The sequence below is a fragment of the Anthonomus grandis genome, chromosome 15, assembly GCF_022605725.1.
Source record: "Anthonomus grandis grandis chromosome 15, icAntGran1.3, whole genome shotgun sequence".
In the NCBI taxonomy this organism is placed as follows: domain Eukaryota; kingdom Metazoa; phylum Arthropoda; class Insecta; order Coleoptera; family Curculionidae; genus Anthonomus; species Anthonomus grandis.
The window spans coordinates 1,255,786-1,280,844 of record NC_065560.1 but is presented as its reverse complement, the minus strand read 5'-3'; the positions used below and the strand labels follow the sequence as shown (position 1 = coordinate 1,280,844).

The window sequence follows — 25,059 nt, the reverse complement described above, 5'->3', positions numbered from 1 at the left end:
GTTAATTAATCTCATTAATTAAAGAAACCGGGTGACATTAATTTCATCGTTTTTAAATTAATTCAGGAATATTTAGGAAAAATGAGATTTTTTTGTGAAAAGGGCGATTTTTTCCTTGAAAATTAGTCACAAGAGCTCAAAACCCAAAAAAAAGTACAATTTGGAAAATTTGCACACAGATTTCTTAATTAATTTCATTACACATCTATTTCCGCGATTTTTTAATTAATTAAGAAATTTTTAGGAAAAATTAGATTTTCTTGTGAAAATGGTTAATTTTTAAAAAATTCAAAGTCACAAGAGCTCAAAATTCAACAACTAAAAAAAGTACTTGAATATTTTACACCCAAAGTTCTTAATTAATGAAATTAATTAATTTAAAAACCATTAGAGAAACACTTCTTTTCCAAAAAAATTAATTTTTTTTAAAAATTACTTAATTAATTAAAACATGCCGAAATTAATGTCACCCAGATTCTTTAATTAATGAAAATTCTTTAATTAAGAAAAAAAATTAAGAAATCTGGGTGCAGCTAATTAATTTCATTAATTAAAGAATCTGAGTGACATTAATTTCGTCGTTTTTTAAATTAATTAAGGAATTTTTAGAAAAATGAGATTTTTTTGTAAAAAGGATGATTTTTTCTTGAAAATTAGCCACAAGAGCTCAAAAACCAAAAAAAGTACAATTTAGAAAATTTACACACAGATTAATTAATTTCATTAGACACCTATTTCCGCGATTTTTTAATTAATTAAGACATTTTTAGGAAAAATGAGATTTTTTTGTAAAAAGGAAATTTTTTTTTAATTCAAAGTCACAAGAGCTCAAAATTCAAAAACTAAAAAAAGTACTTAAATATTTTACACCCAAAATCCTTAATTAATGAAATTAATTAATTTAAAAACATTAAAACCATTAAAGAATCACTCCTTTTCCAAAAAATTTAATTTTTCTTAAAAGTTACTTAACTTACTTAATTAAAACATGCCGAAATTAATGTCACCCAGATTCTTTAATTAAGAAAAAAATTAAGGAATCTGGGTGCAGCTAATTAATTTCATTAATTAAAGAATCTGAGTGACATTAATTTTAGCTTTTTTTTTAATAAATCAATGAATTTTTAAGAAATGACTTGGGGTTTTATTTAATTTTATTAGTCGAGCGGCTTTAGATCGTTTTGGTTGAATTTTCTGCTATTCGAATATTTAAATCTTCGCAACATTGAAAAGCTGAGATTGCGTTTATATTTTTTTTAATTTGTTTGTTAACAAACAATGGCTGACGCGCCACGTACACCCCCATGGTCACCCCCCAAAAAAAAAATAGTTATGACTCAGTTTATAGTAAATAGTTATGACAATTTTTTATTGATCCTTACTATTATAGGCAAAACTTTCAGCGCTCAGGTAGCGCTCGGTTCTGATGAACCTGGCCAATTACACCCTAAATGTTTGACCTAGCACGATTACTTAAAAGGATTACCTATCCCTTTCCGGTAAACCCCAATTTATTAACATAACTTTGCATAACAAAATACTTAAAAGGGATTATTATATTATTACCTGGCACAACCTCAAAATCGGTTTGGACTCATTTTACAGGCGACAAAGCAAAGCTGTACGATAAAATAATTTAAAATAAGTATTTTTTAAACATAAAATATATTGTTGTCATATACCATTCGCTAGTCAAATCGCAAATAAATTATAGTATTGCCGCTTAGGGAGAAAACAAAGCGTTCCCTACAAATATGTATTTAAAGACAGAAATATTTGTACTCACAAAAAAGGTCATGGTAGAAGAAGACCAAACTAAGTCAAAGTGCTTAAAAAATAAAAAAGTATTCGACAGATATATTTTGAATACCTCAATGAAAAAAGTTTTATATAAAAATAGAAACGTTGGACTCTAAAGGGATCGGCTTGTTCTGCTCAATTAGGTAAATAATGGATAAAGAATGGCAGATGTTTGGTCTGTTTCTAATTCCTCGTCTAAATCTGCCAAGGTTGCATCTATGGGCGGGCCTATATTTCGCGCACATCATTTACTTCATCTGTTCGGTAATCCGACTATAGTCAAGTTTTTGAGTTACTGAGATTTTGTACAACTTATAGAAAAAAATTCTATAAAATTTTTTTTCTTCAAAATCTTGTACATATTTTAAAAAACCCTGAAATAATTATTCAGTTAAATTATTCGGAGAATATTTGTACACATTTTCAGATTTGTACCTAGGACTGTTTTGGAGTTTTAGATGTTTTGTACAATTTACAGAAAAAAAAATTGACCCCAAATAAGTATTTCCTAATTCCCAATTCCCAAAAAATGTTTTTTTTAAATCTTGTGCATATTTTAAAAAACCCTGAAATAGGTATCTAGTCAAATTATCCGGAGAATACTTGTACAAAATTTCAAAATTGTATCTAGTCAAGTTTTCGAGTTATAGAGATTTTGTACAATTTATAAATGTTTTTTAAAAAAATAATTTTTTTTCAAAATCTTGTATATATTTTAAGAAACCCTGAAATAGGTATTCAGTCAAATTATCCAGAGAGCATTTGTACAAAATTTCAACATTGTATGTAGTCAAGTTTTTGAGTTATAGAGATTTTGTACAATTTATAGAAAAAAATATAATTTTTTTCAAAAATCTTTATTTTTTCAGAATCTTGTACATATTTTAAGAAACCCTGAAATAGATATCTGGTCAAATTATTCAGAAAATATTTGTACAAAATTTCATAATTGTATTTAGTCAAGTTTTTGAGTTATAGAGATTTTGTACAATTTATAAAAGCAAACATATAATTTTTTTCAAAAATCGTTTTTTTTCTCAGAATCTTGTACATATTTCAAGAAACTCTGAAATAGGTATTTAGTCAAATTACCCGAAGAATATTTGTACAAATTTTCAAAATTGTATTTAGTCAAGATTTTGAGTTATAGAGATTTTGTACAATTTATAGAAAAATACATATTTTTTTTCAAAAATCGTTTTTTTTTTCTTAGAATCTTGTACATATTTTAAGAAACCCTGAAATAGGTATTTAGTCAAATTATCCAGAGAATATTTGTAGAAAATTCCAAAATTGTATCTGGTCAAGTTTTTGAATTGTAGAGATTTTGTACAATTTATAAGAGAAAAAATATAGTTTTTTTCAAAAATCGTTTTTTTTTCTCAGAATCTTGTACATATTTTAAGAAACCCTGAAACAGGTATTTAGTCAAATTATCCAGAGAGTATTTGTAGAAAATTTCAAAATTGTATCTAGTCAAGTTTTTGAGTTATAGAGATTTTGTACAATTTATAGAAAAAAAAATATTTTTTTTCAAAAATCGTTTTTTTCTCAAAATTTTGTACATATTTTAAGAAACCCTGAAATAGCTATTTAGTCAAATTATCCGGAGAATATTTGTACAAAATTTCAAAATTGTATCTTGTCAAGTTTTCGAGTTATAGAGATTTTTTACAATTTATAGAAAAAAAAAAGTTTTTTCAAAAATCGTTTTTTTTTCACAGAATCTTGTACATATTTTACGAAACCCTGAAATAGGTGTTTAGTCAAATTACCCGGAGAATATTTGTACAAATTTTCAAAGTTGTATTTAGTCAAGATTTTGAGTTATAGAGATTTTGTACAATTTATAAAAGAAAAAAAATAATTTTTTTCAAAAATCGTTTTTTTCTCAAAATCTTGCACATATTTTAAAAAACCCTGAAATAGGTATTTAGTCAAATTATCCAGAGAATATTTGTAGAAAATTTCAAAATTGTATCTGGTCAAGTTTTCGAGTTATAGAGATTTTGTACAATTTATAAAAGAAAAAATTTTTTTTTTCAAAAATCGTTTTTTTCTCAAAATCTTGTACATATTTTAAGAAACCCTGAAATAGTTATCTAGTTAAATTATCCGGAAAATATTAGTACAAAATTCCAAAATTGTATCTAGTCAAGTTTTTGAGTTATAGAGATTTTGTACAATTTATAGAAAAATAAATATTTTTTTTCAAAAATCGTTTTTTTTCTCAGAATCTTGTACATATTTTAAAAAATCTTGAAATAGGTATTTAGTCAAATTATCCAGAGAATATTTGTAGAAAATTCCAAAATTGTATCTGGTCAAGTTTTCGAGTTATAGAGATTTTGTACAATTTATAAGAGAAAAAATATAATTATTTTCAAAAATCGTTTTTTTTCTCAGAATCTTGTACATATTTTAAAAAACCCTGAAATAGGTATTTAGTCAAATTATCCAGAGAGTATTTGTAGAAAATTTCAAAATTGTATCTAGTCAAGTTTTTGAGTTATAGAGATTTTGTACAATTTATAGAAAAAAAAATACTTTTTTTCAAAAATCGTTTTTTTCTCAAAATTTTGTACATATTTCAAGAAACCCTGAAATAGGTATTTAGTCAAATTATCCAGAGAGTATTTGTGAAAAAATTTCAAAATTGTATCTGGTCAAGTTTTTGAGTTGTAGAGATTTTGTACAATTTATAAAAGAAAAAATATAGTTTTTTCAAAAATCGTTTTTTTTTTCACAGAATCTTGTACATATTTTAAGAAACCCTGAAATAGTTGTTTAGTCAAATTACCCGGAGAATATTTGTACAAATTTTCAAAATTGTATTTAGTCAAGATATTGAGTTATAGAGATTTTGTACAATTTATAAAAGAAAAAGAAATTATTTTTTTCAAAAATCGTTTTTTTTCTCAAAATCTTGTACATATTTTAAAAAACCCTGAAATAGGTATTTAGTCAAATTATCCAGAGAATATTTGTAGAAAATTCCAAAATTGTATCTGGTCAAGTTTTCGAGTTATAGAGATTTTGTACAATTTATAAAAGAAAAAAAATTATTTTTTTTAAAAATCGTTTTTTTCTCAAAATCTTGTACATATTTTAAAAAACCTTGAATTAGGTATTTAGTCAAATTATCCGGAGAACATTTGTACAAAATTTCATACGTACATTACTATAAGTAATTTGACAAATGTAGAATTAGTCACGTTTTTAAATTATGGGAATTTTGTACAATTTTTAAACTCAATCTTCCAAATTCCTTTTTTGGCATTGGTTCCTCCAATAACTAAGCACCAGCTAGTTCTAGATATAATAAGAAGCCTCTTATTTCTCATCCTAATTATACAATGATTCCAATAGCATAAATATCTTGATAATTCAAATACAGGAAAGACATATAATTTACCCCAGAATGATATTATATCAAGCTAATAGCAAACCTATTTCAACTATCGTCCATAATTTCAAGTTGAAATATCTTATAATTGTTGAAAGAAGTCGTCCATATTCTCAAAGAGACCTTGATATAAATAAATCAAAAGAAAACAACACAAAGTTTGAACCTCAAAAAAAAGAGAGAGTTTTTGAGACCGAGACTTTGTGTTGTTCTCTTGCACCAATCTTAAGAGTGAATTACTCAAAAAACCATACCAGAAACGGCTAAACCTCAATAAAAGGAATTCAAATTACATCAGCGAAATATATTAAAACCAACAACAACAACAACAACAACAATAAAATACCATCCCCGATATGATGCCGAGATGAAAAGGAAGATATTATTTATTTATTAATCCGTTGACGAAAAAACGAGCATTTACAATCAAAGGGAGTGTCCGACCGCGGCGTGTTTAATTTCAAAGCGTCGAGGTGGGCGCGTTTCGCTTATTGTTTCGCTCGCTTTTATCCTTTTTACGAGCTTTTCTATGTCTTAATAATTCAATTGTGGATCCCCCCCGGTCTATTGTGAAACATCACAGGAATTCGCACCAATTCAGAACCTATTAGCCATTATTGCAGAAGAATTTTATTATACAGTTACGTTTCTTCTTGAAGCCATTGCCCACTTACCAGGTGGTTTATGTATTTTCCCTGCCGGTGCAGGATTCCTCAACTTTTGCGGTGGGGTTCTCGGTTTCGTCGGGGACGTCTTAACGCTAAGATCGACCGGCTCCATTTGCACCGGTGGTCCTTCTGCCTGAAACAAAAAACAAAGATCAACGTCAATAAATCCGAACATAAGACGAAAAACTACTGACTGGTTCTAACAGTAATAATAATTGAGGAAAAAATTAGTTACGAGGAGTAAAAGAGGAACGGATGCGCGTAATGGGTTTATAAACGTACGACAAAAAACAATTAATGACGGCAATTTTTCAATGGAAGGCGTGTCATTCTTAGACGGAACGTTTTTCGTGTAATACATGTCGACATGCGAGCAAAAGATGAAGATGGAAGGAACGGATGTGAAAGTACTGAAAAAAATATATGTGATAAGTTTTGATGGATCGTTTTAATCAATCAAAAAATCATTTCGATTTTCATCGAAAACTAAATGCATAAGTTTCTCAAAGAATGTGTTGGAGGCTCAGAGCTTTTCTGTGGTTTTGGATACTGTTTCAATTGTGTAGGAATCGTCAGTTAAGTTTTTGGGATGCATAATAGACCAACACTTATCTTTTCTTTCTCAAATTGACGATTCATCAAAGAATGGTGAATAATCGACTAATAAATGAGATAAAACTGTGGACTGTATAAAAAGAGAAATTTTGATATTATTCACCATTGAGCGGCGAAACAAAGAGGCCTTAACGACTTACCCGTGAGGATCTAGTTGCTGGATCTTCGTGCACTTTATACGGTCTCATGAATTTGAGGCGCCTCTGTTTACACTAATTTTGAGTTTGTAGAATTAAGGTTTTTGCGGTACCCGAAAAGATGGTGGTACTTTCAACGAACAAAACGAGATAGATACTGCCGCTTATTGCAATCCAAAATTCTTCGCGCATAGCGCATGTCGCATAGGCCATCTTTTTTTTACTAACGCGCAAAGATACCGGGTGCAATGATATATTAAAGTTACTTTATTCATTCCTTGCAATAATCAATTATAGATTAATTTTACTGATATCAATCTCAACAAAAATAATTCTCCATACTATAAAGTATTGACCATAACGCCCTGAGAGAACTACTGGTTTGGTAAGGGGCACAATTTTACCAATGGTCGCTTATAAAATCCACTGTCCAAAATACCGAATTTTAAGCCTCGCGTCGTCCAATATCACTTCAAAATCCTCTATTAGGGTGCTTATTTTATTTTAATTACCAAATACCATTAAATAGGACTTATAAGGGTTGATTGCATATTTAATGCTTTTTGATGCATAATTATTTTAAGATCATTTTTCTTGTATATTAAAAGTACAGTAGATTTATGTGACATCTACGTATGCCAGAACTTTCAGTTAAGGATCAGAATATGACGAATTGACTGATAAAAAAGTCCCAAATGGACAGACAAATTGAGACCAAAGCTATTGTTTTTTTCTCCAATTGCATGTAAGAAAGAAATGAATTTATTAATTCCAGGCAGTTGAGGATCAAAATATGGCGAATTTACTGATAAAAAAGTCCCAAATGAACACTAAAATTGGGACCAAAGCTATAGCCTTTTTCTCTAATTGCCTGTCAGAAAAAAATTAATTTATTAATTCCAGGCAGTTGAGGATCAGAATATGATGAATTGACTGATAAAAAAGTCGTAAATGGACACACAAATTGGGACCAAAGCTATTGTCTTTTTTTTCAATTGCCTATAAGAAAAAAATGAATTTATTAATTCCAGGCAGTTGAGGATCAAAATATGGCGAATTTACTGATAAATTTAAAAAGTCTGGAAGGAAAAAAATATTTTAATAATTTGAGTCAGTTGAGGATCAGAATATGGCGAATTTACTGATAAAAAAGACCCAAATAGACACACAAATTGGGACCAAAGCCATTGTCTTTTTCTGCAATTGCCTGTAAGAAAAAAAATATTTTATTAATTCCAGGCAGTTGAGGATCAAATATGACGAATTTACTGATAAAAAAGTCCCAAATGGACGTCATTAAAATTGGGACCAAAGCCTATGTCTTTTTCTCCAATTGCATGTAAGAAAAAAATGAATTTATTAATTCCAGGCAGTTGAGGATCAAAATATGGCGAATTTACTGATAAAAAAGTCCCAAATGGACACACAAATTGGGACCAAAGCTATTGTCTTTTTCTCTAATTGCCTGTCAGAAAAAAATTAATTTATTAATTCCAGGCAGTTGAGGATCAGAATATGACGAATTGACTGATAAAAAAGTCGTAAATGGACACACAAATTGGGACCAAAGCTATTGTCTTTTTTTTCAATTGCCTATAAGAAAAAAATGAATTTATTAATTCCAGGCAGTTGAGGATCAAAATATGACGAATTTACTGATAAAAAAGTCCCAAATGGACACTAAAATTGGGACCAAAGCCTATGTCTTTTTTTCCAATTGCCTGGAAGGAAAAAATGAATTTATTAATTCCAGGCAGTTGAGGATCAGAATATGGCAAATTGACTGATTTGACTGTCTTTTCAGTGTAAACTACAGTAGCTCCTAACTGTTTTAGCTTACCTTCGATATTCAATAAATATCTGTGATGTTATGCCTTCTAGATGATTTATTATGCAACTACTTCAATAATAACGAACAAACAATATTTACTTTAATATGCAATAGGTTACTAACAAACATATGAAAATAAAGTTGTCGCCTAGTCTCCATATTAAGCTATTTTAGTTCAACAAAATAACTAGAAATATAGTCGTATACAAGAATTTCGCATTCTCTAAATTCAACACCTATGATTAATGAAAAACCATATTGCAGTAATTCAAGTTTTTGTCCTATTATATTCAAAAAGGGTTAAAGTAGTATGGTTCTCTCTAAATCCGGTTGTTCGACAATTAAAAAATTATTTTTTGTAAAAAAGTATGATAAATGGGCATGTATTTGTTTTTTAATTATTAAAAGTGTAAAAAAATTGTAAAGAAAAAAACGCGTGCTTAGCACCGCTCCCATAAGAGGCAAGAGAATTTTCGGGGGTGATACCATAAAAAATTGCTCTTTAATGACTTTCGCGTAATGTCAAGATTTTTTTATAGTATACTTACTATAACTATCGACGGATACTCAATTTTTGTAACTCCAGCAGAAAGTGTATAGAATTCAAGATTTCTTTTAGTGATTATGACATGATGCCTAGAATATGGCCTACTATTGAAAATGAACCAATGAGATTTATACCTAAATTTTTCAGTTCACTCTTTTGACTTCGATTATTTAAAATAACGGAAGAGACTATTGTTAATATTACATAAAAGTTGTATGAGAGTTTTTTAAAGGAAATTTAACTATCTTGAAATTTACTTATAAAAAATGTCGTAAAATTAATAGCAACTGAGATGTCAAACAAACATCCAGCTTTACTCCTTAAAGCGCAATTCATTAGATCTAGTTTTTAAATCAGGGATATCTGAACTATTCTTAATGTAACATAAAAGATCTATTATAGTTCTTCAAAGGAAATTTAATTATCTTCAAATTGACTTATATAAGTAAAAAATGCCTACATAGGGTCTACGATAAACCCCATTTGTTTCACCCAAAAATTGATTGGAAAAATGGGTCCTAATAACATTCGACCATACAACTCGATCAATATTACCACGTAGTCGGAGGCCTTAAAGAAATCCTACATTGACCGAATACCCATAAATTACCCAGCGATATCAGATCGTCAGTAAATCAACACTTCGTAAAAGTGAACCAGACTTATTTGGAAAATGTTATAAAACCTAATGAGATGTCAATAAGTATCGTCTCATTCTCCGATGAATGAGACAATTATCTGTAGTTCATATATCAGATCATGGTCAATATGACATGATTATGATAAATAATTAAGTGTAATAGGTGATGTATGTACTTACCAAAAGTAGACCTATACATAGAGAGGAAATAATGAACCAATTTGTCTATCCTTTTCCCGATACTGTGTTATAATTAATTTTATAATGGTCGTTAGAGAGAGGCAAAAGCCGCCACTGAAATTAAGTCATTTACATCGGGATTTTTACGGGAAATTTGACAGATTCGAATAATTTCTTCGGAATAATTTATTATGGAGGTTTCATTGTTGCCTCTTTTGCCTTAGGCGTCCATTAAATCCGTCCAACTAATTGACCGTAGTGTGAATAATTAACTTAACCTAATAATATGTTAATTAATGGTGCATTTGTGAAGATGTTGAGGATCTGAAAGAGACCTTCGAAGAATGATAATCGGATTATGTAAAGATTGAGGGAGGTTCTTAAGACTTATTATAACATGATACTGCTAGCTACCTTAAATAAATTGATGCATATGTACGATTCAATAATTTTTGAACAAGTAGGTTTTAATGTTTTTGCTTAATAAAGTTATTGAATGCCAGGCTCAAAAATTGTTTTAGTTATAGGGAATTTTTTTCCATCAAGGTCCCAAAGTCATCAAATTTAAAGGTTTTAGAACCGTAATGGAATTATTAGATTTCTATCCATTAGCCGACATAACATTAAAGCCACTTAAGATATTCTGATGTTTTTTCACATCATTATTGTGGGATTCCTGAAGATATATGTGAGGGTAAAAACATCGGTCTGTGTTAAAAATTGAGGTAGCTAGGGCTGTTTTGGTTATGGTAGTTTTTTTGCTAACCAATTCTAACTTTTCTTGAGAATATCTTTTATAATTGGAGAATAATTGAAAGAACGCTATGTTTCAAGAATTACACTATTTTGATCACCAGGTGCTTAGATATTGGCTGATTTATAAGAGATCAATGATTTTATTGCGTACATGCACTCCTGTGATACATTTTTCAATTTCTCATTATCTACTGCAAGGATTTCAATGATTTATTTAATTATAATTGGAGAATAATTGAAAGAACGCTATGTTTCAAGAATTACACTATTTTGATCACCAGGTGCTTAGATATTGGCTGATTTACAAGAGATTAATGATTTTATTGCGTACAGGCACTCCTGTGATACATTTTTCAATTTCTCATTATCTACTGCAAGGATTTCAATGATTTATTTAATTATAATTGGAGAATAATTGAAAGAACGCTATGTTTCAAGAATTACACTATTTTGATCACCAGGTGCTTAGATATTGGCTGATTTACAAGAGATTAATGATTTTATTGCGTACAGGCACTCCTGTGATACATTTTTCAATTTCTTATTATCTACTACAAGGATTTCAATGATTTATTTAATTATAATTGGAGAATAATTGAAAGAACGCTATGTTTCAAGAATTACACTATTTTGATCACCAGGTGCTTAGATATTGGCTGATTTACAAGAGATTAATGATTTTATTGCGTACAGGCACTCCTGTGATACATTTTTCAATTTCTTATTATCTACTACAAGGATTTCAATGATTTATTTAATTATAATTGGAGAATAATTGAAAGAACGCTATGTTTCAAGAATTACACTATTTTGATCACCAGGTGCTTAGATATTGGCTGATTTACAAGAGATTAATGATTTTATTGCGTACAGGCACTCCTGTGATACATTTTTCAATTTCTCATTATCTACTGCAAGGATTTCAATGATTTATTTAATTATAATTGGCGAATAATTGAAAGAACGCTATGTTTCAAGAATCACACTATTTTGATCACCAGGTACTTAGATATTGGCTGATTTACAAGAGATTAATGATTTTATTGCGTACAGGCACTCCTGTGATACATTTTTCAATTTCTCATTATCTACTGCAAGGATTTCATTGATTTATTTAATTATAATTGGAGAATAATTGAAAGAACGCTATGTTTCAAGAATCACACTATTTTGATCACCAGGTGCTTAGATATTGGCTGATTTACAAGAGATTAATGATTTTATTGCGTACAGGCACTCCTGTGATAAATCTTTTAATATATCATCATCTACTTGAAGAATCACACCGTTTTGATTACCAAGTATTTAAATATTGGCTGATTTACGAAAGATGAATGATTTTATTGAGTACAGGCAAAAAATTATAATTTTATTTGTTCCAGGCAGTTGTAAAATTGCTAAAACTGCTGTTATTTATTCCAAATAAGGACTAAAAAAAGTAAAATAAAAGACCCTCCTTAACTGCCTGGAAAAATATAAAATTGACTTTCAATAGGTCACAAAACCATTGCAATGTATTTTATTCAATTACAATTATATCAATTTTCTTTATTTTAAGGAAATTAACAAAATCATGTACAGAGATCATAAAAGCTGCCAAAATCGAACAAATTTTAACATTTTCAGTCTAAAATTGTACGTTCTGATGATCCTTATTGATTGCATTTCTTACCAAACAATTTCATAGGAGAACGATTCTTGTAGATCAAAAACAATTTGAATTACAGGGAAATTATCCATCAAAGTTCCAGAGCCATCAAATTTGAAGTTTTTAGAACTGTATTGCAATTACAAGATATTTATCCATTAACCGACATTTTTAGTCATAGCTTGGAAACTATAATTGGTAACATTCAATAAATTTTGCACGCAATAACCCATTAGGTTTTAACGTCTTCACCTAATGAAGTTATTAAATGCCAGCCACAAAAAGTATTGTAATTACTAAAAGGTTGAAGAAACATTACGACTTAAAAAAAGTTTGGATTTCAAGTAAAACCAATTTCCTAGGCCTCTCATCCTCTCCTGCCCGTCGTAATTTATAAGGAACTAATTATTACGAACGATAATTACGCCGTATCTAAATAAACCGTTTCATTATTCTTAATGCCCGGCCTTCTGACTGCTAATAAATGAGAATTACTATTTAATAGGAGGCGAGAAAATTGAGAGTTACGATCGGTGTTGATCTGATCACTGACTATAAGCACCTGGTGTGTAATCTTTCGTGTATTACCACCGCAAAATATATATAGATGCGGTTAATTGTAATTTATTTGTTAACTATCATCAACCTGAAATCATATCCTGGAGTCACCATATTAATTTGTGGTTTGATGAGGAGTATATTAAGAAGTAACTATACCAACATCATGGGCATCATGTTCAAAGTTCAGGGATATAATTCACTTACAACTATAACATCCTGAAAGGAGTATCTGGAAAATAATAGATTGTTCAGGTCAAAATGATAAAGTAGCAACTGTAAGTAAATTCAATATTAATGTTAAACTATGTCCATTTTATCCTGCATAGAATATGAAGATTGGGGTATAGGTTAGAAATTGATGGTAAAAATAAAATTAGGTATGCGTTAGACGAGAAAATGATTCTGAAGGTGGTCGAAGCATGACAGAAACGAGCTGCTCATTATTCTAGATATTAGAAGTCAAAAGAGTGAACTGAAAAATTTAGGTATAAATCTCACTGGTTCATTTTCAATAGTAGGCAGTATTCTAGACATCATGTCATAACCACTAAAAGAAGATAAATAAATTACTAATTGAAGGAAAAAATGAAAGTCAAACATTTTTTATGGTATCACCCCCGAAAATTCTATTGCCTCTTATGGGAGCGGTGCTAAGCACGCGTTCTTTTTTTTACATTTTTTTTGCACTTCTAATAATTAAAAAAAAAAAAATTAGAGAGTTGTGTACATGCTCATTTATCATACTATTTTGGAGAAAATAATTTTTTAATTGTCGAACATAAATTGGATTTAGTGAGCACCATACATACTTTTGCCCTGGAATTAATAAATTAATTTTTTCCTTCCAGGCAATTGGAGAAAAGGACAATTGCTTTGGTCCTAATTTTAGTGTCCATTTGGGACTTTTTTATCAGTAAATTCGTCATATTCTGATCCTCAACTGCCTGGAATTAATAAATTCATTTTTTTCCGTTCAGGCAATTGGAGAAAAGGACAATTGCTTCGGTCCCAATTTTAGTGTCCATTTGGGACTTTTTTATCAGTCAATTCGTCATATTCTGATCATCAACTGCCTGGAATTAATAAATTCATTTTTTTCTTCCAGGTAATTGGAGAAAAGGACAATAGCTTCGGTCCCGATTTGTGTGTCCATTTGGGACTTTTTATCAGTCAATTGGCCATATTCTGATCCTCAACTGCCTGGAATTAATAAATTCATTTTTTCCTTCCAGGCAATTGGAGAAAAAGACGATAGCTTTTGTCCCAATTTTAGTGTCCATTTGGGACTTTTTTATCAGTAAATTTACCATATCCTGATCCTCAACTGCCTGGAATTAATAAATTAATTTTTTTCTTTTCAGGCAATTGGAGAAAAGGATAATTGCGTTGGTCCTAATTTTAGTGTCCATTTGGGACTTTTTTATCAGTCAATTGGCCATATTTTGATCCTCAACTGCCTGGAATTATTAAATTAATTTTTTCCTTCCAGGCAATTGGAGAAAAGGACAATTGCTTCGGTCCCAATTTGTGTGTCCATTTGGGACTTTTTTATCATTATATTCATCAAATTTTGATCCTCAATTGCCTGGAATTAATAAATTCATTTTTTCCTTCCAGGCAATTGGAGAAAAGGACAATTGCTTCGGTCCCAATTTGTGTGTCCATTTGGGACTTTTTTATCAGTCAATTCACCATATTCTGATCCTCAACTACTTGCAATTAATATAACCATTTCCTTCTAATAGATATAAAAAAACATTTTTCTGATAATACATTTTCTGGAGTACCTCAGAGCTCTATTACAGGAACTCTTATTATTTCTTTACTGGCATACGTAGATGTCACGTAAATCTGCTGTACTTTTAATATACTCTCAATTATGCATTAAAAATCAATAGTCTAGATACTCCACATTAAAAACTGGGTCTAATGACTTCTACTTTTAGGAGCGAACCTCGACATTTTGCTTGATAACCCTTATATAAGTAAGTATGCTTTTCCATTCCAATATTACTCTGCCCTACTGCTTTTTAAGTGCTTTGGTAGTCCTTAAAAACCCATTACGCAAGCTTATCGATATTCTGTAAAGAGACACGACAATAAAATATTTAATGTCACATCTCAATATAATAAACATTCCCGAATTTATGTCTCTTAATTTAATTGCTTTGTACCGAACCATTAAACGTCCGTAAAACCGCATGCAACATATTCGACCGATAATTATCTATTTGGCAAAGAGAAGATAAATAAAAAAACAGGAGAAGAAGAAGAAGAAGAAGAAGAAGCTCTTCCTGCTATAGTAATTATCCCGTACAGTTAAGTCGATGATGATGATAATAATAATAATAATTTCTATGTAGCAGATGGTAGACGCGGTATAACACAGAACGCGACGGTCTCTCGCCTTTTGTCCTAATCAAAGGCCGTCATCTTCTATAAATACTGATTTCTTATTTATATTTATAGTCGTGCCATTATAGGTACTATCCCAACACTTAGCTTGTTGTTCTGACGATAAATTTGCAACTGGTAGAGATTAATAATTGCGCTAATGCGTTAAAAACCTTTAGGCGTTAAAATAAAAAAAAACAAGGTAAAAATGTTGGTCCTAGAGGCATATTTATTACGTTGGTTTAGTTTATACTAGTTCAGTTTACTTGGGATTTAATATTAAAGACCATATTTTTGAAATTGATAAGTGTAGAGGAGTTTAATTAAAAATCGTATTTTTCTTTATATTATATCAATAAAAAATGGGCAATTTTCTGTAAAAAATAAGCCTAAAGACCATGTACATATAATTATCTGGCTTCTTAGTCCTGAAGTCTTGAATATGCTTGGGAAAGGTTGAAGATACACCTATTAAGTTTTAAATAAATCTTTTTATAGGTAATCTTGGGTATAGAAAATTAGGGAGTAATTTACTAAATTCTAACTAATTAAATTTTCTTTTTAGTTCATATATTCTAGGACAAATTGTTTAACATATATTAAACATATTTCTTCAAATTTACGACCCAGCTGAATAGTTACTACAGTAAACTGCATTCAGATCCTCGCAAGATAACACCCGAGATGTTTCGAGGAATCTCCACTGCGACATTTCACAGATTTTACCATAAAACCGTCCCCGGGAGTAATTCGAAAATGGCCAATTAAATAGCGTTTATAACGCCAGATTTCCAGATAGCCAAACTAATTGGCTCCATCAAAAATTACATACGAGAAAAATGATTACCTCGTTTTTTTTTCTTTCCTCGTTGACCAACTTTAATTATGGCCATTTAAATTACCTAATTGCCCATTGCAATTAATCAACTCTTACTCGTTACACCTAACGACGCTCCTAATTAAAAAATGTATATTTCGGATCGTGTTTTTAGGGCGGACCCTAATTTTTTAGATTTACGGGACGCAGGAAGATTTATGATATAGATAAAGACGATGACTGTATTATATAAATTCGGTTAGAGGAATTAAATTGACTGCACTGCCAGCAGTTGAATATTTCTTAATATATAAACTCTTACGATTTTTCTCTCGAATGGAGAATAATTGAAGAAATTGCATGATTCAAGAATCACACCATTTTGATTACCAGGTACTTAGATTTTGGCTTATTGATAAAGGATCAATGATTTTATTGAGTACAACCACTCCTCAGATAAATCTTTCAATATCTCATTATCTACTGCGAGGATTTCAATGATTTATTTAATTATAATTGGAGAATAATTAAAAGAACGCGATGTTTCAAGAATCCGTTCATTTTGATCACTAGATTCTTAGATATTGGCTGATTTATAAGAGATCAATGATTTTATTGCGTACAGGCACTCCTGTGATACATTTTTCAATTTCTCATCATCTACTGCGAGGATTTCAATGATTTATTTAATTATAATTGGAGAATATTTGAAAGAACGCGATGTTTCAAGAATCCCTTCATTTTGATCACTAGGTGCTTAGATATTGGCTGATTTATAAGAGATCAATGATTTTATTAACTAAAGGCACTCCTGTGATAAATCTTTCAATATCTCATCATCTACTGCGAGGATTTCAATGATTTCTTTAACTATAATTGGAGAGTAATTGAAAGAACGCCATGTTTCAAGAATCACACCATTTTGATTACCGGGTGATTAGATATTGACTGATTCATAAGAGATCAATGATTTTATTGAGTACAGGCACTCCTGTGATAAATGTTTCAATTTCTCATTATCTACTGCGAGGATTTCAATGATTTCTTTAACTATTATTGGAGAGTAGTTAAACGAATTCCACGATTCAAGAATCACACCATTTTGATTACCGGGTGATTAGATATTGACTGATTCATAAGAGATCAATTATTTTATTGAGTACAGGCACTCCTGTGATAAATTTTTCAATATCTCATCATCTACTGCGAGGATTTCAATGATTTATTTAATTATAATTGGAGAATAATTGAAAGAACGCGATCTTTCAAGCATCCCTTCATTTTGATCACTAGATGCTTAGATATTGGCTGATTTATAAGAGATCAATGATTTTATTGAGTAAAGGCACTCCTGTGATAAATTTTTCAATTTCTCATTATCTACTGCAAGAATTTCAATGATTTCTTTAATTATAATTGGAGAATAATTGAAACAATGCCATGTTTTAAGAATTACACCATTTTGATTACCAGCTACTCAGATTTTGGCCTATTTATAAAGGATCAATGATTTTATTGAGTACAGACACTTCTGGGATAAATCTATCAATATCTCATTATCTACTTGAAGAACACTATTTAGCAAATGAAACAATGATATAGAAAATAGGTGGAAAAATCAAATTCTTATTCATACATCCTTTTCTTAATCTAAAAATTAAAAGAGGATGGAGATAAAATCATGTTTTTCGGGTATAATTTGACGCATTACATGAGAAAAACACTATTTTCAGCCAATCCAACTATTACTTAGAAAATCAAACAATGATATAGGAAATAGGTGGAAATATCGAATTTTTGTTTATATATCCTTATCTCAGTCTAAAAATTAGAAGAGGATAGAAATAAAATGATGTTTTTTGGGTATAATTAGACACATTACGTGACAAAAACGCTATTTCCAAGCGATTTCAATTAAATCTTCATCTTTGTACAAATTTATGATTGCTTTCTTTAATTTAATCCATAACTTGTAAGATACTCTATAAAATAATTGCTTTAATACCTTAACTAGCTAAAATTAGCCATTTTAATAAATCTGTAAACAAAACAAAACACTTGAACTGAAAGTCAAAAAAAAAACATTTTCATTTAGTTGTTACATAACCACCTATTTTCAATGCATTATGAAATATGTATATAAAAATAGCACTTCTATATACAACATTCACAAATATGTACGCTAAATTACCCAAATTATTATGACATGAGTGGGGTAATAAATGAATCTTTTATTAAAGAGACCCTTACTCATCTATTGTATCTGACTATAAAAACCGTATATCATGTCTACCCAATTTAAAAATAAAAAAAAATCAGATCCTTATCGCGGATAATAATAATTGAATAGGCTCTGACGCACTGTTAAATCACAATACGGTTTTATTGAGTTTGACATCGTTTTCGATGATTTATCATGTACTACGGACCGTAAGTTTGACTGTACATTTGGTGACTATACGAGATGAAAAAAATTCGCAGAAACTTTTATGATATTGAGCATTATTGGGAAAAATGTTCTATTGGAAGGAGAATGAACAAATGATTGTATATAATGAAGAAGAGGAAGTACTTGGATATATTGCTCTTCTGACTTCGATCTAGGAGCATTTGTTGACAAAATTGCGAAGTTTGAAGAGTATCTGAGATGTGCAAACTAGTTTGCAAGATTTTGTGTGGACGTGATTAATGGATTCGCGATTAAAATTAATCAAACGTTATTTATTTTTCGTGGCGCATATACGGTACACGCGGCCTATTAAGCCAATTTTAATGACGCAATGATTTTAGTGACGAGTATTTTTTATTTTATATTCACATGTGACGATTGATTGTTGGTACATCGTATGTCTTTCGAGGCGAATAAAATTCGAGAATTACCAGAAAATTATGAATATAAAAAAACTAAAGAAACTAATATGTTCCTTTCCAAACTAGCAAATAAAGAAGATTTAGAGGTAAGCAGATATTTCTATCTATATTACGAACACGACTAAAGAAACTGTAACATAACTTACATAACTTCATTGTTTGTTTATTTTTATTATTGGTTCATTTTTATGAAAAAAAAACCTAAAATAAGGGAATACTGTGAGGGATTTTATGATTTTAAAGAGAAATGTTAATAAATATCGACTTAGAACATTGAATACTTTAGAATAAACTTTTGTTTAAGTTCAGCATACACAGGGGGTAAATAATTTTGTTGATGCTTTATCATATCAATAACCTATGTCATTTTCATTCAATAAGTAGTAGATGTTATATATTTCTAGCCCAAATGAACAATTTGAATAGACTACCAATTTTCTTTATTTTAGATATTGCTTGTTCAAAGTATTTTTCGACAGATTTATAAGACAACACTCATGTTTTTTTAAGACTCGATTGTAATTGTGGCATTTTTGTAAAACATGCTCTTTTAAAATAACAAATACATTTTTTGAGAATTTAATATATAAGGTGTTGAATTGAATGCTAAAGGTTCAATTATAAAAACAATAATTATTAAACCTGTGTGGATATTACACCTCTGAGATTTGTATGTACATATCTTTCTAAACAAATAGAGGAAACCTACTTTATTGCATAAAAGGTATAGCGGGTGTTTCACCGAGGACTGCATCGTTCGATTATGAGAAAACTAACCAAACGAAAATTTTTAAAATTTGACAGCTGTCACATTTCCGGTTATACCGGATGTAAATGTTTAGTCTGCCACGTTGCCAAATTTTCCAAATTTTCTTATGGATAGTTTTCTCATAATCGATCAATGCAGTTCCCGATGAAACATTCTATATACATATGTAGGTAGTACTGAAAATTATTTTAACTATAACAAAAAATAACAACTTTTGTCCGTCGGTCTTATGTTCTCAACGTGACTGATTTTTTTTATCAAAAAAACTAAAAATTAGATTCGGTGGCAACTAATATTTTTTTCTTTTTTGATTTTTTGAAGTAATTCAAACTTTTCCCTTATAGAGATGGGTATCTAACTTTGAAGCAGTAACTAGAGAAACCTGGACAATCGAGAAAACATTTAAAGTTCCGACCACAGCACCAAGAAATATTTTTAAACGCATTTATAAATGCCATGTGAATACAGCTACCAAAGTTAAATCGATTGGCACAAAACAAAAAAAATCAAAAAAAATATTAATTGCCCAGCGAAACTTTTCATAAGACCAAGTAAGTAGCATTGAGGGCATAAATATTATAGCTGGTGACTTTAATTTTGATTTAACAAAATACTCCTTTTATGGTGAAAAAATATTAAATAGTATATATAGGTCTGGATTCACTCAACTAGTCAACACTCCTACAAGAATAACAAACAACAGTAGCACCTTGATTGACTTTATTATATCAAATGATAAAAATTTATTGGTTCAGGTTCATCACACACCGAAAATTAGTGATCACTCTATTGTGTCTGTATGCCTTCCAAACACAAACGACGAAAAAGAAAAAAATACATTCTACCATCGGTCCATGAAACATTATCATACAGAAACTTTAAAAAACTGCTTGTCTGACAGGCCATGGAATAATAATATAGCAAATGTAAATATCTTGGCAAATTCTTTTGTTTTAGATATAGAAAATATTTTAAATGTAATGTGTCCCAAGTTAAAAATATGTGTTAGCCAAAAATATAAAAATAAAAAATGGATAATTTGTGATATCTTACAGCTAATGGAAAATAGGGACAAGTTATATGTAAGGGCAATTCAGGAGGGCACTACATATTTATGGGATAGTTATAAAAGGATAAGAAATCAAATAGTGAATAAAATAAAAATAGAAAAAGATAAATATTTTCGCGAAGCTATAGATGAAAATAAAAATAATTCTGTAGAGCTTTGGAAAAATCTGAAAAGCCTTCTACCGGGTAAAAATTCCGTATTACCAAATGAGGTTGTATTTGAGGGCCAGACATTTACTGAGGAGTTGGACATAGCAGATAAATTTAATAAATACTTTATTAATAGCGTAGATCAAATTGTAAATATTTTACCCAAATTTTCAGTTTTAGAAAATACAGTTGATAATATATCAACGTATACTATATGGGATAAATTTGAAAATACCACTATGAGTGAAACTAGGTGTCTATTAAAAAATATGAAAAATGTTAAAGGAGGGGAAAGTGGTATCTCAAAAAAGGTTCTTGTAGATGTATTTAATATTGTAGGCAACCGTGTGTTAGACATAACTAATACATCGCTTCAAAATGGTGAATTCCCAGAAAATTGGAAGGTCTCTACTATCTTACCGGTTCCTAAGGTTTCAAACACAAAGCAGGCAAGTGAATTTAGGCCTATAAATACTGTACCAGTTTACGAAAAACTTCTAGAGCTAACTGTAAAAACCCAACTACAAACTTACTGCGATAATAATAAAATTTTAACAAAAAATCAGTCAGGGTTTCGACCTCAACATTCTTGCGAATCTGTGATAGTTAACATCTGTGATAATTTTAATAGAGAAATAGATAAGGGAAATTTTGTTTTAGCAATTTTCTTGGATTTTAGAAGAGCCTTTGAGACAGTAAATCGAAATATTTTACTTCTTAAAATGGAAAAAATGGGTATAAGAGGTACGGTTCTAAATTGGTTTAAGTCGTATTTACATAACAGAAAGCAAGTGGTCAAGTTTAAAAATAATTTGTCTCTTGCAAAAGAAATTGTTCATGGTGTTCCTCAAGGCACTGTGTTGGGCCCAATTTTGTTCCTTATGTATATAAATGATATTGTTAAGGTAATGAGTAGAAGTAATTCAGTATTATTTGCGGATGACACTATGCTGTATGTTGTGGGCAAAGATGTAAATAAAATGCAAGACGATCTAAATTTTGATTTAAATAATATATATAGATGGTTGTGTGATAATAACTTGAGCATTAATGCGGCTAAAACAAAATTTTGTTTATTTGGAAATAAAATTAGATTAAATGAAGTTAATTTAAATACAATAAATATCAAAATTAATAATGAAACAATTTCCTACCAAAGAGAAATTAAATATCTGGGTGTTATTTTAGATCCACATTTGAATTTTTATTCGCATATAGACAGCATAACACGCAAAATGTCAAAAAAAATTAATTTTTTATCGAGAATTGGCAAAAACCTATCTATACAAACAAAATTATTAATCTATAATAGTATTATTGTGCCGCATCTAGATTTTTGTTCTGCACTCCTGTTTGGTGTTCCGGATTACAAGATCAATAGACATCAAATCATACAAAACAGAGCCATGAGGGTCATACTAAAATGTAATAGATATACACCGGTGGATAATATGCTAAATGTCCTAAATATTTTGGCAGTAAAACAAAAAATATTGTTTAATACATGTATGTTTGTTTTTAAATTAAAAAATAAATTGCTACCAGAATATATTTGCGAAAAAATCACAATATTTAGTGATTTGCATAACTATGCTACCAGACAGCGAGGGGATTTTGTACTAATGGGGAGACATACTTCAGACAGAATGACAAATATCATTCTCCATAAAGGCCTCAAATATTTTAACGAGTTGCCAATACATTTAAAGAACAGTGAAAGCCTAGTCACATTTAGAAAAACATTAAAAAGATATATATATTCCATCCCAAGAAATTAAATTATATTATATTGTATAGGTATAAGGTATAAATGTTTTATTTTGGTTGTATTGCTTTGTGTTTTATTATTTTATCTTTACTCTTTTAATATAGTTTAAGGTTTTATATTTTTAAATTTTAAATTTTTTAGGCTCTAGATTAGGTTTTAAATTTTTTATATTTACATATTTTTGTTTTTTTTTTTTTTATCTTAGTTAAGGTCTTAAATTTTATTGTTTCAAATTTATGATAGTTTTAAGTTTTATATATATATTTTTTAAATTATCTGTTGTCATTTGTTGGTATAATTTATACTTATACCTATAATACCTATTTGTTAGTTTACTATATGCCATTTAAATTTTCCTTTTTATTTTTAGTTATATTCTAAAAATTTTCTTTCTTTGTAATTTTTTGTAGCATGATGCTAAATAAAGAAACATTATTATTATTAAGTATAAAGACATTTTTTAAAATATCTAAATCAGTGAAAACATCTTTGACTTCAGGAGAATGGCCTTGTTTGATAGAATTTAGATCTACACATAGTCATAGGTTGAATGTTGTTGAAGCGCTTCGTAGGAGACGTTTAGGATCAGAGGCCAAATAAAAGATATTCGATCTTTTTGACAGGGGTCATTCTGCAGCCACAGCTTACCATACTTATTGTATGGATAAAATGGACAAACTGGGGGAAGAGAATGATAACGTATTATACGACAGACACCAAAAAAAACGGATGTATCTAATTTGTGGAAAAAGAAATTTAAAGAAGACTTTGGTGATCGTACTGGTTCTAATATGCTGCTTAGAGGACATGTTGTCTCGTCATAAAGACAAAACTGGACTATGTCATAGAATAATAACCCTACAAGAAAATTATGCTGTAGCTACTTGTACACCTTTTATACAACGTGCGATAGAGATACCACAAACAAATGAGGTAATGTTTGTTGATGCATCCGGTAATTGCGATGTTTATGATCACAAAATATATTTTTTTTATGATACAAAGTGCAGCCGGAGGATTACCAGTTGGATGCGTTTTAGCTAATTGTCAAAAAACGGACTTATTTGATGTAGCAGTTAAAGGACTGCTTGACATAATGCCTAAAAAAATTCGTCCGACAGTTATCTTGACAGATGACGATTTAGGTGAAAGGAAACTGCTAAAGAAACACTGACTGAAGCGAAATTACTATTGTGCCTATTTCATGTAATAAAAGCAGTTTGGAGATGGAGTTTAATGGCAAAGAATGGGGTACCACGGCATTTAGCGCAACAGTATTATAAATTATTTAAGAACATTTTTACACTCTAAAACAGAAAATGAGCTAAATGATGAAAAACATTTGTTTTTTGCGAAAATTGCGGTCATGAAAATCTTAAGAAGTATATTATAAGTAACGTGCTGACTCGTCAAGAAACTTGGTGCTTGTTATATAGAAGAGAGTTAAAGTTAAGGGGAAGTGATACAAACAATTACATTGAGGTCATGTTTAGGTTTTTAAAAGACATTCCTTTAGAGAGAGCCAAGCATTTAATTTAACTCAATTAAGTGACTATATTATTACAAGTTTTGAAAATTATTACCGGCAGCGTATATTGGATTTGCTCTTTAATAGAGTTTCAAAAACGGTTGCTACTAGGTATTTACCTAGAGTGACTGATGGTGCAATGGTTGTTGAGCCTATTATTTAGTGACAAGCAAAAATAATAATAATGTAACTTATTTTGTAGATCTTCAAACTTGTATGTGTACATGCCCAACTGGTTTTAATGGTAAACATTGCAAACATCAGAGTGCCATTTTGGAAAAATACAAATTTTTAAGCGCAATAAATACACTTTCCTATGCCACTAAATTACAACTATATAAAGTCGCAACAGGAAAAGAAGCGAATAAAGATATTTTCTTACCTCTACAAAAAGAAAAAGATGAAATTGTGAGTATAGAAATTCGTAAGGAAGAACATAAACTCCTGGACAAAATTATCGCACCACTAATTATTTTGTCAAGAAAATTTAAATAAAAATAAATATCAGTTAAAACAGTTATAATATCTTTTCTCGTATAAAAAGCAGAACTGGACAAAAACTATGTTTATGCTTTATCATGGAACATGCTGCTCGTGAGGAGTGAGAATACATCCGCAGAAAAGTTTTCATAATTTGATACGAGGAATGCTGCGAAGACTTCAAGCGGTCATTGCAGCTAGAGGTGGCAATACACGTTATTAAGAATTCATTATGGGTCTATTGTTTTATTTTTGTATCAAAATTGAAGTGAGTGGAAATCGATGCTTTTCCTTGTATTGAATTTAGTTACTTAAATCTCGTTTTGTTAAATAGAATATAATTGTTTTTGTTAATTAATAATGCATAGTTAACAATGCTTATAAGTTTGCTTATTTTTTTATCTTTATTAAAAAAAAATCTCTAA

General features: G+C 29.7%; 1 protein-coding gene across 3 annotated transcripts in view; it reads right to left on the bottom strand.

The window, feature by feature from the left end:
* The window catches only part of LOC126745065 (Krueppel-like factor 7), a 193,977-nt gene that overhangs the window by 77,447 nt on the left and 91,471 nt on the right, over positions 1-25,059 (bottom strand). For all 3 annotated transcript variants that reach the window (XR_007663420.1, XM_050452754.1, XM_050452756.1), the window contains exon 4: positions 5,881-6,007. Coding sequence is in view for 2 of the 3 variants with exons in the window: in XM_050452754.1 (XP_050308711.1) it covers positions 5,881-6,007 (127 nt within the window). In the remaining variant the exon portion in view is untranslated. The remainder of the gene's footprint in view (positions 1-5,880; positions 6,008-25,059) is intronic.